At 36.3% G+C, this 18,845-nt stretch overlaps 1 protein-coding gene across 1 annotated transcript in view; it reads left to right on the top strand.

The window, feature by feature from the left end:
* LOC129730682 (uncharacterized) overlaps nt 1-18,845 on the top strand; it is an 87,898-nt gene that overhangs the window by 14,987 nt on the left and 54,066 nt on the right. Inside the window, exon 3 of the mRNA XM_055690214.1 lies at nt 9,506-9,614. Coding sequence (XP_055546189.1) covers nt 9,506-9,614 — 109 coding nt within the window. The remainder of the gene's footprint in view (nt 1-9,505; nt 9,615-18,845) is intronic.

The raw sequence follows: 18,845 nt of genomic DNA, 5'->3' as shown, positions 1-18,845 counted from the left end.
CACCGCAGCCAAAAACGGCTTGGTGCGGGAGCTACTTTGCGCGTTAACAAAAGAAGCTTTCTTCGATCAGCAATTAGCAAATTATTTTCACCGAATATTTAACTAAACTAGTCGTCAAAGCGGCCAGTGGTATAACCGTGAGTTAGCGTGTTCCACAGGTTACACGGTAGGGTCAGTTGCAACAGGGTGCGGGTCAGTTATCACTGGTAGATACGCATTTAATTCACAGCAGCGACGGAACAACCCTTCACTTACACGAACAATATGTGGTATACATAACCTGAAATAAACATACACTGTCGCTTCTTCCGAACAGCACGTACAAAACTCTGTCTCCACAAACAAGTGATCTGCGCGCTGCCGTTCTTTTGTTTAGTTCTGCTACATTGGCTTTCTTTTTGATTGTGCGAAGAAATGGAAGGCAATACCATTGCAGCGCAGCTGCGAAAGGCTAACTCTGAAGGTGGACCTTGTGTGATGCGTGTTAACACAGCCGTGATTGACTTTGCATCCTGTGTCCCGCGCCCCCCGATACGTGAAGTCGAAAAAATAATCAAAAGTGAAATGAGAATCAATATCGATGAAGTGGATAGTATACAAATGCATCATGTGCGCAATTGTGTGCTGATAACATTCAAGCTACTCGATGCCGCTGAAAAATTTATAAACGAAAATAACATGAAACATCGTATTCGGAATGAGCAGTTAAACTATTTGATTCCGGTGTATATGGAAGACAATGCTATTGATGTACGCATCCATGACCTTCCAAGGGCGTTTAGTCCGAGGTCAATAGAACGTGTGATAGGCGAGTATGGAGAAGTGTTGTCTATTAGACACGACACGTGGAAAAACTTCTTTCCGGGAGTTTACAATGGCGTACGTATTGTGCGTATGCGTTTAACCAAACCAATACCGAGTTTTGTCACATTTGCCGGTCGAACCTACTCCGAACAAAGTTTGGTTACCTACAAAAACCAACGCGCAACTTGCCAATGGTGTGGCTTAGAAGCTCATCCGGGAAACCCCTGCAACAAAGCGGTACAATACAGTTCGTCATCCTCGACAGCCAACGACGAAAAAAGAAGTAAACAGTCATCAAAGAAATTACCATCAACGGAAACAACGAAGACAACAACACAAAATCCAAATGCGAAACTGCCAACAACTAAAACAGTAACGGAAAAAACATCGGTCCAAGATACATCAGCGCAAACTAAGGACAACTTACCTGATACTGATGCCATCGAGTTTAAAGAGATAAAACGAAGACTCCGAAAGTACAAAACCTCGAATGGAAGCGATAGCGAGATGTCAGCCAGCGAGAACGACATGATTTGCTCTGACCCGGAGGCAGGCAAGAATATTGGTTCACCTCCCCGGAAAAGGACCACGACGCGCAGTAAAAACCGAAATGGCCCAACAACAAGAAAACCAAATGCAACAAATAATAATATACAGCAGCAGTAGCGTTTTTTATTTTATTTTTTGTATCTGGCACCGTAAACCTAGAGGTATTGTGCCGTGTCAAATAAACGAGTTAATAAAAAAAAACTACTCAGTTTGATGTTTCAAATTAAAATCAATTTATTTCTCTTTTTCAGTTCATAGATTGGTTCATTACAACTAATTTTTCGCTGCTTAATTTAAGTACTTCGAAAGTGGGGGAAAACATACCACTCAAATAACTTTCATCCAATCGCGGGCTAGCTTGATGCCACCGACACGATTGGTAAACAAAATATATAATATACAAACACACACGCTTGTGGTATTTGTTTACTACTTTAGCCATGTACGCTTAGCCATGTGCGCTCGTCGCGCTAGGCTTGGGATAGGTCCAGACACAGTGTGAGGCAATGTAATTTGACTCTCGCACTGTGGCCTGGGAAGAAAAACATTAGCCGGGTTTATGCACTGGGACAAGTGCATTGGCTTGGTTATGCAACTTATGAAGTTCGGAATAATTTATTGACGGGAACAAACATGACCCAGTTTCAACTGTTGGACATGTTCGTCTAACTTGTGGGAATGTTAAGGATTGGTTAATCGTTTTGGGACTTGTGGGAAATCTTGAGTGGTTTGGTAATTAATTTATTTGGACGGCTTGCATGTGGGAAACAAAGTAAGACTTTGCTTTGGTTTTTCTTGGGAACCAGAGAGAAAAAGGTTCTTTTGGATTTTGTTACTAATTTATGATCTTGGGAAAAGTTATTAGGGATTTGTGGAAAGAATGTTGAAAAGGTTCTTGAATATTGAATATATGATCTTGAATATATGACAAACCTCTAAACTAGAAATCCGATGAAAATCGGTTCAGCCATCTATGAGAAAAGTGAGTGAGAATGAAAATCTGCACACTCACACCCACACCCACACACACACACACACACACACACACACACACACACACACACACACACACACTCACACATACACTCACACACATACACTCACACACATACACACACACACACTCAAACACACACACAAACACACACACACACACACATACACACACACACACACACACAGAAAATGCTCGGCTCGTCGAGCTGAGTCGAGTGTTATATGCCATTCGACCCTTTGGAGCACTTTTAAACTTTCATTATTGCAAGTGATTGCTATACCTTTCTAGGAGAAAGGCAAAAAGCCTTTTTACCTTTCTCCTAGTAAGGTATAGCCATCACTGAAAAAACCAAAGGTATAAAAGTGCTCCAAAGGGTCGAATCTCGTATATCAGCGGTTCTCAACCTGGGGTACGCGTACCCCTGAGGGTAACTCGAAAGCCTTCAGGGGGTACGCTAAAAAAATCAGTAATGTCGGACAAAGCAATTTTTCTCTAAAATACTTCATTTGTTTTTCAATCTAGTTCTTAAAACATGACTGTAGCAATCAAACAAACCATAATTCAATTTGAAACCTAAACAAGATTACCACAACATGATCTACCACTACTCTCTCCCACTCTGCGAAAACATTCCAAGCCAAGGGATACAACCGATATGAAAAATATCGCCAAGGGGTACGCGAACAACAAAAGGTTGGGAACCGCTGTCGTATATCAATGGACTTAGTTTAACGAGCTGAGCATTTTCTGTGTGTGTATGTATGTAACGCTCTCCAACCTCACGTAGTTATTTTCTCAGAGATGGCTGGACCAATTTCCATGGAATTAATTGCAAATGAAAGGTCTAGTTGTCCCATAAGACCCTATTGAATTTTATTGTAATCGGATTTTTAGTTTCGAGGTTATGTATCAAACTGTGAAAATCACAAAACTTCATAATCTCAGAAACTACACAAAAGATTTGAACAAAATTGATATCAAAAGAACGGGCTTGCACGGTGTCTCTGGTTGAAGAACTTATCCAAAAAGAATTAGTATCGTTCTAATACTCGTCATTCAAAAGCTTGAGCTGTCCCCTTTTATATCCTACCAAAATTGAAATGTTCTATCGAGGGGTTTAGAACAATTTGTTTTCGAACATATATTTGTAATTGAAAAACTAGTGAAATGGAAATAAATAATATGTTTCAGAAATATAATAAGTTATCAGGGTTCTCTGATCGTACTGAAATATTCAGGATTGTTTTTTATTTATATAACAAAACAAAGCTTTACATAACATCAGATTCTTTTAAAAGGATTAAGTGGGGTAAAAAAGACCCTTGAAAATTCGGAGCCGAAAAACAGCTCCAAAGAAAACAAATAAAATTTTGTGACTTTGATTACGTTGATTTTGATTGATGATTGATTTATTCAAAAATCGAAATTCTTTCCTATAAAAAAAAATATAAAATGCCGGTTTTCGTGGTTTCATTATAGGATATTTGCATTTTTCTTCAAAAAATGGTGATTATTACAGCTCTTTTTTGCTTGTCAACAAAACTGGACCTATACGTTTTATAGAGCAACTCAAGAGCTTTCATTTGATGTTATTAAAAAATGCGTCGTTTTAGTAACCACCGAGAAAATTTCATCATTCATACATGTTTTAAATCATTATTTAAACCCATTGTGTCAGGAGTGCAACCCCGTTGTATCGATGTCCCCCAAATTTCCAGGGTTTGTTCATCCATGAAATAATTTGTACATATAAGTTTTTTGGGAAAGGAGTTAGTGGGGTGAAATGCAGAGCGGGATTCAGGTGTTGGGGGCCCAGGACACAAATTTGCGTGGGACCTCTTTTCTCAAAAAGAATTAGTTGAAATGATTTAACGCTTCGCTGGCAGGTGACGAGCAAAACAAAAATAAAAGGTCTCCAACCTGTATTCACGTCTGGTCTAGAACCAGGGGGCCCCTCGTGTCAAAAGGCCCGGGGCATTGGGGGACAATGCCACTTAAATCCGGACCTGGTAAAATGGCATTTTAAACTCTAATGTCCAGGTGCTGCTGAAATCATAATGTTACTGTAATTTTGAGTAGAATGCATCGATTTTTCTGCTATTCGGTATGCTCATTGTACCATTTTCTTCCCTTGTAGAAGCTTATGACCACTGCTACCATTAGTTAGATATATTGTGGTATACTCCGCGTTATTATATATGCGCTGTCAGTTCGTACCATCACTATGGTTATCAGTGACGGTCGCCCTAGGACTTTGCATTTCCCCCCAAGAAGGAATGCCCTCTTTGATAAAGTTCATTACCTTTGTTAGTTCAGCATTCCATACCTCGTTAGGAGTAAGGACACCTTTTCCAAAAATACGCAGTTTTTGCTGAAATAATGCGCCGCATTGGCACAGTAGGTGTTCCGAAGTTTCAACTTCAAGATTACAGAAGCGACATATGTCAGTTTACCTATTTTTTTAAGGTGATACCTACTCGGACAGTGTCCAGTCAGTAGGCCAGTCAACGTACTCAGATCAGCTTTATTTGTACTGAGGAGGTTGCGGGTGATTCTATTACAAGGTGTAATGAATAGTTTAGATTGTCTTGAATTGGAGGTAGCCCTCCAGTTGGCACCAATCATCATTGCTTCCCAGCCTCTGAGCTCTGATTTCAGGCAGGATGTAGAAACCCCACAGAATGGCTCCGGTCCGACGAATGCAGTTGAAGAACCAATTCTTGCTAAGAGATCGGCTTTTTCATTTTCTTCTATACCACAGTGACCAGGCACCCAGGATAGATTTACATCGTTTGTTACAGTCAGTTGTCGTAGGGATAGAATACAATCCCAAACTAACCATTGTACCATTAAGAATGTTTGAAGTACTGGCTACTAGAGATGGTCAGGTTTGGCTTTTTTCAAACCAGTAGCCGAATTTTGTTTTTTTGTCGAAACCCGAACCCGAAACTTTTTTTCCGATCAAAGTGGAACCCGAAAATTTAATTTTTGGGAAACCCGAACCCGAGATTTTTTTGGAGGTCAATTTTTTAAACCAATTTGAGACTGGAATGTTATAGAGCTATAGCCAGCATTTTAAATGTAGGTACAAAATAAAGTTGCGCTCCTTGTGTAACAGGTTCAAATGATGGCCTAAACCTTGTTATGAAAAAATCGATTTTTTTAAACGGTGCACTTTTTGAACACGTCTGATAAAAGCTCTTGAGTTGATTTATAAAACGTATTGTTCAATTGTAGGACCTAGTTCTGATGACAAAAAACCTCCAAAAATCACCATGTTTTTAAAGAAAAATGTAAATATCTAATTATGTAACCTCGACAGCAACTTTCAATAATCGACATTGTATATTTTCATAGGAAAGAATTACCATATCAATTTTCAGAGAAATCGATTAAGCGTACAAAAAGTTATAGTTTTTTTTGTCTTTTCAGCAGTTTTTGGACTCAAAATTTTCGAGTCTTTTTTACCCCACTTCACCCTTTTCAAAAAATCTAAGATTATGCCAAATATTGTTTCATTATATGAAAAAACAAAACTTGAAGGTTTCAACACTATCTGATCGGGCCCCCCAGCACCCAAATCCCTTGATAAGTATACATAGTTCCCATTCCACCAGCTTTTCAATTACAAACAAAATGTCTAAAAAAATTGTTCTGGACCCGCCGATAGAACATTTCAATTTTAGTAGCATTTTGAAGGGGACACCTTGAGCTTTCGAATGATGAGTATAAAAGCGATACTATTTTTTTCGGATAAGTTTCTGCTACCAGAGACACCGTGGCTTGTTTTTTTAACCATTTGTAAAGTAATTTTATGAGGATTGGACAAGTAGTTCAAAAGTTTTGCAAAGAAACGTGTTTTGAAGACTGTTTAAACTCACTCACTTTTCTCAGAGATTAATTAGAACAATCGGTATAACGTTTTTAGCAAAGTTGTAAACAGTAATTTTGTGCTTCCGGAAAAAAACACCGCGAAACAAAAAAAAATGGTTACGTAGAAAACACAGAAATATGATTATAAAAATCTCAAAAAACTTACTTTTTAAAGATCCAAATTATTTTGTACGAAGTCTACACACTGTAAGCTTACCAATAATAGTTGACTAAACATGCAAAAATGTAAAACAAAAAAAATGTCAAAAAACACTGTGTTTTACAGTGTCTATTTTTTGGAAGGACAACAATATTATTCAAAACTTGTCGATAAAATAACCCGTTTAGATGCTAAAAATGTAAGACACTCGGCGCAGCACAGAGAGATAGACAAAGAGAAGAATAAATGCTTTAGTTCTTTGATATAGAATGGCCTGATTATGTTAAAATTCGAACCCAGGACCACATACTTGTCAAAGCGGACGCGGTAACCTTGCGGCTACGAAGCTTCCCGGATAGAATCGTAGCGCTAGCCTTACAATTGTCCTATATATGAGTAGTATAAAGGGTGTTTAATAAGTTTGAATACAACTCTCGATTGTTGTGAAGATTGGTGTCAACTTCAATCTCACGTATAGGCTAACCAACGCGTGCGGTGTCGACTTGCAATCATTTGTTGATTGTTTACCGCGTACGGCGAAGTAGTACCGCGATGTCGTACTTATGTATTTTCGTAACTCGCAGGTCCGGAGTTCATGTTTATTTATTTATTTACATAGTACCAACAGGTAGAAATAGCCCTGGTGGTTACTAAAACATCAATGAACTAATACATCAATACAATAAACTACGGAACATTGAAACAAATTTAGACCTAATGACGCGGGCAGACAGATAAAAATCGAACACTTGTGAAACACGATTAAACGCTTTTTGAAGGCCACTAATGGCACTGTTAGCGCTGTAGTTGGTACGGCGGAATGAAATGTGAAGCAGTTTATATCTCCGTAATACTCTGGGGTGCGCTTGAATTGATCTGACGGAGGATTGTAGGGCAATCAATCCTAGCGGTGAGGGCGTCGGAAACTACCATGGCGCGCGCTGTTTCTCGGCGCAGTTGAAGTGTGTCAATATGAAGGAGCTGACAGCGGTCTTCGTAACGAATATTCCGCATAGGCTGTCTCTAAGGGAGAAAACGGAGAGCAGAGCGAATAAACCGATGCTGGATGCTTTCGATACGATGAATTGCGTTGTTGTAATGAGGAACCCAGACTGGACAGCAGGATTCCAGACAGAACCGAACCAGTGAAATGTAGAGAGAAACCAAGCAGTGCAAGCAGTTTCTGAAGTCGCGTGTCATTCGAATAATCAGTCCCAACTGCCTGGAAGCTTTTGCGACGATGAAAGAGACATGTTGCTTAAAGGTGATTTTAGTATCGAGTATATCTCCGAGATCTTTCACATGGTCTACACGCTGTAATGGAAGACCGTTAAGATTAGACTGGAAACTTAGAGGGTTGCTTTTCCTCGTGAAGGTAATTAGTTGGCAATTGGTAGGATTAAGTAACATGCGATTCAGTTCACACCAGTGTAAAAATTCGTTTAGCTGTTGTTGCAGAAATGGAGTGTCGCTGTTGCTATTGATTTTGAGGAATAACTTCAGGTCATCCGCAAATGCCAGTCGGGGACATTTCATGATTCCTGTTTCCTGATTAGAAACTCTTTGTCTTACCACAGCCGCACAATGACCAAAATGATCTGCTGCGAAAGTCGACGTCGCCCAGCATTCTTTCGTCCCATATTAACATCCGCGGTTTCAGAGTGTTGCGTCGGTAATGGTTTTGGGGGCCATGTCCAGGCGTCGGTAGCACCCATAGGTGCTTATCGAGAAAAACTTAAAAATTAACACCGCGCTCTATACGACTGAGCTGTCGGAGAAGGCTGTGGCTTTTCGGGACTTCTACGAAAAGGATCATTACGTGTTTCAACGAGACGGTATCGGTGGTATCGGGTGAATTTAACTGATTTTCTTGATAAGACTTTGTGGCCTCTCAGCTTCCCGAGCTTAAATTCTCTGAATTTTATGTATGTCGTACAAGCAAAGCAAACATAAAGTGAGAACTATTGACCAATTTGAGATGCTTATTTCCGGTGGTATGTTACGCGGTACTTTACTTTGTTGGCCCATATATCTCCACCTCACCACCAACACCACGGGAACTCCCACGCTCCCTGTCAGCTACCATGTACTTTGTTTTGGTAGAGTTAATGACAAGTCCCAATCTCGCTGCAAAAGGCACGTAGACCTCCCCCACGGCCCTATGATCGATGCCGATGATAACAATGTCATCCGCAAAACCAAGGAGCATGTGAGATTTCGTGATGATCGTACCGTTTCTTTCCACGTTTGCTCTCCGTACTGCACCTGCAAGGGCTATGTTGAACAGTAAGTTAGAGAACGCATCCCCGGGCTTCAGTCCATCTAACGTTACGAACGCGGCTGATGTCTCGCCAGCTACCCGCACGCATGATTTAGATTCCTCCAGCGTCATATGAATCAGCTTAACTAGTTTCGTCGGGAAACCGTGTTCCAACATTATTGGCCACAGCTCGTTTGTTTTCACTGAATCGTACGCCGCCTTGAAAACTACAAACAGATGGTGGGTCTGCGAGTTGCACTCCCGGAATTCATCGAGGATCTGTCGCAGGGTGAAAATTCAATATGTCGGGGAACGCCCCTGTCGAAAACCAGCCAGGTATTCGCCAACAAAGGATTCCGTTAACGGTCTCAATCTGAAAAACAAGATACGGGAGAGCACTTTATATGCGGAGTTGAGCAACGTGATGCCTCGATAGTTGCAACAATCCAATCGATGACCCTTCTTATAAATAGGGCTGAAAGGTAGCAGTAGTGCGAAACGTCAAGCAAAATCAAAGTTTTTTTATTAGTTGTTCACCGAATAATATCAATTAATGTGATACACAACGAATAACGGTGATTATACCAACAAACATTTTTAAAGTGTATTTGAGCTTATTGAACACGCAGTTTATTTTCTGAAAATAATTCGCATCGTGTAATAGCAGAGAAAATATAGTTGCGCGTAGAAATATATATATGTAAATAAATCCCGTATTACATAGAGAAAATATTTAAAACCAACTCAAGGCTTGTCCGCTGAATATTATGAACTACCGCTGAAGCAAAGGCTTAATAATCGAGCATTAAAATCAACTTTTTTATTGCGATTAGGTTTTAATCATTTATCTTTTTCTTCACAGATGGTGGCTCCAGAGGATGTGCCGCAACACAGTACTGTTGAAAACACTGGGACATTTGGCAAATTGAAACAGACCCTTTCATCTTCTCTCTTAACTGCCCAAGATAAAGGTATATATTTATAAAAACACGTGCAGTCATGTTTTATATTTAACAACTCATGTTTATTAAGTAAATGAAATCTTCTGTCGACATAAAAAGAGTCTCCTCATTGGTTGCTTAAAAAAGATCCTTTTTCTTCATTTTTTCGTTGTGAAAATAGCTACAAAGTTTTAGCAATTCAGAGTAGACATGAGAAAAAAATTTGGTTGCAAAAACAAAAGCGCGGACTTAACAATAATATCACACGGCGGTTCATCGCTGACAACTCAAACGGGGTGCAACTTTTTTTTATTACGGATCACAGTGGGGCAGATTGGTCTGTTGGCGCGACAAAACCTCATAGCTCCTTAAAAGTTGTTTCCACAGTGTTCATATCTTCGGCAATGTTGTTCACTATAAAAACATCTTCTTGAAAAATGTATTCAAGCAGCTTTATTTTTTGTTCTACAGATGGCGCTGACATCTATCTTTTGAATAAAAGGTTCTAGCCATTTTGTTTCTTCGGGGAAGTTGTTTATATCATCAATTGACATAAAGTTGTCGGGCATATTACAACTGTAGGACTGACGGTTAAAGAGATAAAATTATTTTCATTATTCATAAACCCAAAATTTCAGTAATGAATTATAACTGGGACTTAATTACATATGTTTCAATTTCAGATATATTCGAACTTTCGAGTCATCCTGAAATGAATTATTGAAGGTTTGTAGTAGCCTTTGTATAGTTTTTGTTAACCTATGATGTGTGAGAAAGAATATAAAATATAGTTTTAATGTTATTGTTTGTGATAAAATGTTTCAAATAGGAACATTGTTCAATTAAAGATTAGTTGGTCATGTTCCCTTTCTAAGAGCTCCTCTTGGGTAATTTTATACCATTTAACATGAATACTAAACGCTTACTTTTGTTTAAAACACTGTTCACCCAATAACAAACTGTTTCCTAGTACTAATAACTATTTCCGAGGGGTCTTAATACTACTGGACGTCAGTTTCGAAAGACCCCCGAACAAATTCATGGTCGTGTTGCATACACTGGCATTCAGCAAAGCCTATTGTAGGAAAAACATCGATACGGACACTGCTGATTGACGATTTTTTATATGAATTGACATGAAAACAATCGTTGCGAAAACTCGAATTACTCGGTAAGTCGCAACTAGTAGCAGCTGATTTTTGGTTTAGTACAAGCCAATACCTTGTATTTTAGTACAATAGCAGTGTCATAGCAGAACAACGTAGAACTTTATGTTTTCCATATTGCCGAAAATGAGGAAAAATTACAAAAAAAACTTGTTTTACACATTATGCCTCCTACGAACCTATTTTCAACAAAACTGTCTTAATATCACATTACCTATTAGTTTATACTCTATTTTATGAGGATCATTTGAGTTAGCTAATTATTTCCTAAGTATTTGCATGCCCTACTGGAAAATATCTGAGAAAATTTTTTCTTCCATTTTACAAGCCTTGTAAATCCTCACTTTTACAATATTATAGCACATTTTCTAAATTATTTTTCAAAGTGAATTATCATGATTTCCAGTCGATAACATGTCTACTGCAAGTAGAAAATAAAGTGAGGCCTGAAAACATAATTTAATTTTTTTAGTTTTGTCGCGACTTCTCTTGGTTCTGCCCCAAAGTGCGGATGTAATACAATTCAAATATTTTCATATTCGAAAAGGCATTTTTACTGCCTGTGATAAATTAGTAGCTTGTTTTTTTAACTCAAATAGCAATTATTTGACACGGCACAATACATATTTATGTTTTACGGAGCTAGTGTCTTACTTTATGAAGTATCATATAAACTAAGAGCAAATTTTTTTATCTCCGCTGCCGACTACGAGCTTAAATTAAATGTAATTATAACTAACATGTTGTTTCTGATCGTTGGTGTTCAAGTATCCATATGGTGTGTGCCACTGAGCCACGATATCACGGAAGGCCTTGGGTTTTCGGTCCTGACGGATTCGTGTGGGGTTCCGATGCTGGTTCCAAAATCGAGGTCCAAACGTGTTCTCGTCGTTTTGTTGAAAGTAGACGGAAAGGAGTGGTGCTAGACTGGCGCATGGATGGATTTCAGGAAAATGTGTATGAGGACATGTAGGGTAGGTCACGGCTCGCCAAGACATCACGAACAGGAACAGCTGGTAAACTACTTCCAGCCCAAAGAAAATCTATCAATTTAGACCTGTCGTCACGATGTACAGGACATTGTAGTATTGGTCCAAAAGGCCATTTCAAACGGAACGCACATTAACATTAATATTTTGCGCTAACCACATGTTATAATATCTTGAACAGGAACAGTAAGCGGAGCGCGGTTGAATAAAGAGTTAGTTTTTGTACGACTTACAAACGTGACACATGCGTCTGCTATAGGGTGGTTTACCGGTAAAACAAAAACCGGTAAAACCGATATTTTTTTCAATACCGAAATACCGGTATTGGAGAGGCGAAAAAACCGGTATTTTCGGTATTTTTCTTGAAATTAAAAAAAACTTGTCACAATATTCATACATCACTTTAAGGCTAATCAATACTACCCACTTAGGTAGACGTTAAAAATCACATGACGGTGTATATAATAAATACATTTAGACAGGAGCAACATTGAATATCATTTTCCCTTATCTATTTATCAATTTTTGTGTTTTTCTTGTTTGTTTTGCTTGGATTCAGACGATGTGTTTGTGTGTATCGATAATATGTCAAAAAACTTTATATCAATAAAACAAACATTTATGTTTTAAGTAGAACAGTCAATTTTGTTTTACACTCATACTTACAGAGACAACTCGTGGGTTATGAACCTACCAGTTCAACTACAAATTCTGAAAATCATAGTTTGAGCAGTAATAACAATCATGTCCGCGAAAAAAGGCATGTCACATTATTTGATTTGTGCTATTTAAAAGAATAAAAAAAATAAAAAATAATATATAAATATCAATTTGAATTTTGTTTTTGTTTGGCGTCTCCGTGTGCATGGCCCAGGTTGCACCTAGTTATGGGCAAGTTGCTCCTAATGTGTTTACAAGATGAAATAATCAATCAATAAAAATTTTCATTCTAAACATAATTGCTCCTTATTCAAGATAAAGCGAAATTTAAATAGCTATATCAAGGCCAAAGCTTCTTCGCCCAAACCGCGGCGGATTTTATTAGCAATACTTCTAGCTGAGAAAAATGCTGAATTTGAACGAACTGTTTAAAAAGCATCGAAACCCCTATGTGCCAGTTCGTGATATCCTCGCTCAGCGAAACTTGCCATACATGCTACATGTTTAGAACTATTTTAAGAGCATCAAGGTGCCTATTTAACAGCGAGACGAATCTCTGATGAAAATAACATGCTAGTTTTAGTATTGAGCAAAATCATTTCAAATCGCCTGGAAATACGCGAAAATTTAATCGACCATTTTTGATTTGAATGAAACTTTGCACACGTATTTGGCTTAGCAAACTGAGCATTTTTCACAGGTGGAGAGATATTTTACACCCATGAGTTACATTCTAAAAGGGCGTATGCCTTTTGGCATAGGTTTTATTCGAAGTATTGTAGCCCAGAAACCGTTGGTTGTATAGAAAAACTATTTGAGAATGAGTTGTAGGGAATTAGAAATTCACCATAAAAAAATATACACTGTACAAAAAAAAAATATTTCTGACCAAAAAAAATTGAAAATATACATCAAATTTCAATTTAAAAAAAGAGTTGAATTTTTTTAAATTTTTTTTTTAAAGAAACTTGACGTTAATACGCAACTTCTAAAAAAAGTCCAGGATGGAGAAATGAAAAATAATTTTTTTATGGCAGACTAATTTTTTTTATGAAAATTCTAATTCAAACATTTTTCAAAATATTTGTATTCGGATGATTTTAAAAGATGCAGAAAGTCATTTTGAATCAAAAAGCTCTTGGTAGTAAACATTTTAAAGGCATTGGTTTACGAGTTATTTCTAATTTAAGCTCGAAAAATTATAATTATTTAGGAAAATACACGTTTTTCTTAATTTGTCCATAGTTCTCCAGCAAAAACCATACGTTCATTGGAATGCTTGATCAAAAATATACAATTCATTCTTTGACAACAAAACGATTGGGCGAACGGTTCTCAAGAAAATAGTTAAATGTTCTAAGTGATATAAATATATATAAGAATCAAATATTTATTTTCGAGTTTTATTATCTTAGGAACATATTTTTTTATGACATAGATACTTTACAGAACTAGTTTCACCTTATATTTTATATACATCATAAGTGAATGATTCGTCATCTTTTGAAAACAGCTTCGTTTGTATCTTATGTTCTGAAATCGGAACAAAAGAGTAATACTTTTGTGTGGCAGCTATTATTATAGATTTTTTGAAAATATTGCTCCATTCTGTTACTCCTTGTTCATATTCTTCAACTAAATGATATTTTTGATGAATTTTTATTAAAATCATACAATTCTTTTGCGCTTGTAATGGGATGTTCATGATCTTTAGCTAAACTTGCATTTCCTGCCATTCGTTTTAATATGCCACCAATTGCATCGCATGGCCCTTACCGTGAGAAGTCGCAAAAAAATGCCACTCTGCATCGACGTTATATTTTGTTTCGAACTTGCAAAGTCTTTTCTATTTTTATATTGTGAGGTAGCTCCATCAGTCACTAATATTGCTTGTTTCAACTCAATTGTTGTTTTCAAAAAACTCATTAATTTGGCAATGAACACCTGAACCGCAACAGTATCATGATGGAGTACTTCCGATATTATGATGAAGCTGATATTCTTAAGTGTTCCAAATTCTGAATAGTAAACAACAAAGGGATGAATGGTGACTTGACTATCATTCCAATAACTACACGAATCACAAATTGATAAAGACGTATTAAAATGAGCTTGACTGTTCAATATTTTTAATTTTGCAATAACGTTTTCTTTTAATTTGCGTAAGCTTGATGAGCACCGATGATCAGGAAAGGGTTTACAGCATTTGGGCTTGGTGTATTCCATTTTCACTTTATTCATCTTCACAAACTGCAAACTGTTACTAACACATCTGGAGTAGTGCAATCGTATTTATATACGGAAACAGATATTATAGGTAACCCAGTAGTTATTGGTTGCGTACTTTACAAACAGTTATTATTAGTAAACAAGTAGGTAGTGATGCACGACAAATATATTTTTTTATGAAACATTCCGCAAGGGGGAACGTGTAGGTAGGCTAAGGTTTAGCGCTTGAGTTATTTATCCAATCGTTTTGTTGTCAAAGAATGAATTGTATATTTTTGATCAAGCATTCCAATGAACGTATGGTTTTTGCTGAAGAACCATGGACAAATTAAGAAAAACCTGTATTTTCCGAAATATTAATAATTTTTCGAGCTTAAATTAAAAATAACTCGAAAACCGATGCCTTTAGAATGTTTACTACCAAGAGCTTTTTGATTCAAAATGACTCTCTGAATCTTTTAAAATCATCAGAATACAAATATTTTGAAAAATGTTCAAATTAGAATTTTTATAAAAAATTAATCTACCATAAAAAAATTATTTTTCATTTCTCCATCCTGGACTTTTTTTCTAAAAGTTGCGTATTAACGTCAAGTTTCTTTAAAAAACAATAAAAAAAATTCAACTCTTTTTTTTTTTAAATTGAAATTTAATGTTTATTTTTAATTTATTTTGGTCAAAAAAATTTTTTTTTGTACAGTGTATATTTTTTTTATGGTGCATTTTTAATTCCCTACTACTCATTCTCAGACAGTTTTTCTATACAACCAACGGTTTCTGGGCTACAATGCTTCGAATAAAACCTATGCCAAAAGGCATACGCCCTTTTAGAATGTAATCCATGGGTGTAAAAAATCTCTCCATCTGTGAAAAATGCTCAGTTTGCTAAGCCAAATACGTGTGCAAAGTTTCATTCAAATCAAAAATGGTCGATATTCGACCATCAGTCATTTGGCGCGATTTGTCTCTATTAGATTTAGTTTCAGCTCGTAGTCGGTAGCGAGGATACAAAATTTGCCTTTAGCTTATAAGATATTTTAGACCATTAGATATAATTGGCTCCGTGAAACATTAATTTGTATTGTGCCGTGTCAAATAAATGTTGTGTGGACAAAAAAAAGAGCATCGAACAGAACAGAGAAGTATTTAACTTCGGATTCATAAAATGAAAATTCTTGTCTGATCGTCATTTCATTTCCTTCTTCATTCATTAACTCTTCTCAACAGTTTCAATTATTGTTTCTCTAAGAATTTTTAAGTTTTTTACTAGCTTAAAACTAGGTTTTGTGGTGTGAAAGAAATTTTTAATAAAAACCTGCATGATTTTTCGTTAATATGAGTTTCGAAATTATGTTCTTTGTAATCATATCACTGAATTCATTCATTGTAGTTTATCAAATACTGTTAATCCAGTGTTGTATCTGGATCGTAAACCATAAGAGATCAAAACGATGGCCACAGTGGTGCAAATCTAACGAAAAAAAACCTGGATCGTAATGAAGCATAGGTACTCATAAAAGCAAAAATTATTATTTTTCAGTTTTATTAGACTGATTTGTATTTATCGCGAACATGATTGACATTACTTCCCCAAACCTTGATTTTAAAAATTTTGTAGTTGAACAAATAGGTTCAAAGACCACGAGTCGCCCCTGGTTTGTATTAATCCGAAAAACAAATTTAAAAATACCGGTTTTTTACCGGTTTTACCGGTTTTGATTTCTATGAATACCGGAATACCGGTTTTCCGAAAAGTCGGTAATACCGACCACCCTAGTCTGCTAAGACAGTCCGAATCTCCGGTTCGAATACAACATCTGGCGACGAGTCAAAAATCTACAAATTGAAGTCAGGCACTGATTAGAACAAGCCAATTAAAGTGAGTTACATTATTCAAAAAAGTTTTATTTTGACGTGGGACTACGTCTTTGTTTACTATACTGGGATGCATTCTGTAAAATTGGAAATGAAACTGGCAAATGTTGCGTCAGATTTCAAACGTTAATAACAGCATAACCACATGATGGATAACAATAATCAATATGTTGTTGGATATATAAAATGCATAACAATTTCGTAATATGCTAGTTATCACTCTAATTTCATTGCTAAGCGGTAAAATTGATAAAAAATTTCAATAACAAATTTACGCGAATAATGAACCAATTACATGCAAGCATACCTAGCACAGGCGACGTGAATAGACACCATCCCCTGTTCCCTGTAATATTCTCTGTATCAATATCGAAATAAAAATTGACAGAGTCTCCCCGTCCCAATAGGTCAATTTTTTTTTGCTCCCATGAGCTTAGACTAATATAATGTCTCGAAGGTAAAAGTTTTCCAAAAAGTTTAAAACAATCCTCATTCTTGAACAATTTCTAAACCTGCTTTCAGAACCTAATAAAAACTGATGTCTTGAAAGAAAACATGCCGGTAAAAGCAACAGTACCAGTGGAGTAAAGAACCGCAGGTCTCTCGTCGTCTATGATTGCAGTGGTACTCTTCTAATCGTACATTCCAGCGGTACACTTCTATACGTACTGCAGCAGTACTATTCGTATTGCAGTGGTACACTTTCGTTCATACATTTCTATACGTGTGCAATCGAGGAAAGACTGCAATGCTGCTGTTGATGGTAATTGAAGGTTTATCTCATAAATGTGATTACCATAAATTACTCAACAAGAATTGTAAATTTTTGCAACGGATATTTATTGAAATTTATCTTTGATATTCACTAAATACGAATAGTGACCGAATAGTAACGAAAAAGTAAATTCCTAAATATATACACTAAGATACATTCAGAATCTCTTTTTACATTTCAAAATTGTTAGATGATATATTACACTGTGCTACAGCGATTTAGAACTTTTGAAGTGACCAAGTGTAGGTTGTAGGTCTTGTTGATTGTAACATTCGCTCATACTAGAAATTTTCCAAACACCCCCAAAATCTGAAGTTATGGTCAAAATACGGTTTTTTGGAACTCAGCGCATATAATATGTTTTAACTCAGTCATTTATGAACCGATTTTCAATATTCAAGCAGTTTTAGAAAGGGAAGAAATAGCGCTTTCAAAATATATACAGGATTTTTCTAATATCAATAAAATATGTTGAGTTATTTGAGTTCAAATCCAATTTTTTAGATATTTTCACGCAATTTTTCAATTAATTTGAAATTTGCCGTCTATTTTTGTAAAAAACATAACACAAATATTCTATAATTTTGAAAGTATATTCAATTTCGAATCAAACGAGAGTAGTTTTGTGGAAATCGGTTGATATTTGGCTAAGTTATATATTTTTTAAGAAAACCAGAAAGAATTTGAGACTAAAGTTGAAAAATTGAAACCATATTTAAAACCATTTTGGAAGCTGTCGAAGATTCTTAAGAAACCTTCAAAGCCTATTCCAGTTTTAAAAGATGGTGAACGTTTTCTTGTATCCAATGAACAAAAGGCTCAAAGACGTGCTCAGCAGTTTGAGAGTGTTCATAACTTAAATTTGAATTTTGTGAGTCCAATTGAAAATGAAGTCACACGTCAATTTGATTTAATTTCTTCCCAGAATTTTTTACCTGCAGAAATAATTGAAACTAACTTGAATGAGATTAAATCAATTATTAAAAATTTCAAAAATATGAAAGCACCTGGTGACGATGGAATCTTTAATATACTAATCAAACATCTCCCTGAGAGCACAATGGATTTTTTAGTGAAAATTTTCAATTGCTGCTTCAAAATTGCATATTTTCCCAAATTATGGAAAAATGCAAAAATTACACCCATTTTAAAACCGGATAAGAATCCAGCTGAAGTTTCAAGTTATCGACCAATCAGTTTGCTTTCTTCAATAAGTAAACTGTTTGAGAGAGTTATTCTTAACAGAATGATGTCACACATCAACGAAAATTCAATTTTTGCAAATGAACAGTTTGGATTTCGCCATGGGCATTCCACAACTCATCAATTGCTCAGAGTTACTAATATGATACGAGCTAACAAATCTGAAGGTTATTCCACTGGAGCTGCTCTTTTAGACATAGAAAAAGCATTCGACAGTGTTTGGCATAAAGGTTTGATTGCGAAATTGCAAACTTTTAATTTTCCAATTTTCCTAATCAAAATTTTAAAAAATTATCTTACTGATCGAACTCTGCAGGTTGTCTATCAGAATTCAAAATCTGATAGATTTCCTGTCAGAGCAGGT

The sequence above is a fragment of the Wyeomyia smithii genome, chromosome 3 (assembly GCF_029784165.1).
Source record: "Wyeomyia smithii strain HCP4-BCI-WySm-NY-G18 chromosome 3, ASM2978416v1, whole genome shotgun sequence".
Classification (NCBI taxonomy): Eukaryota; Metazoa; Arthropoda; class Insecta; order Diptera; family Culicidae; genus Wyeomyia; species Wyeomyia smithii.
Note: the sequence above shows the minus strand (reverse complement) of the source record. Positions and strands in the feature narration are given on the sequence as shown.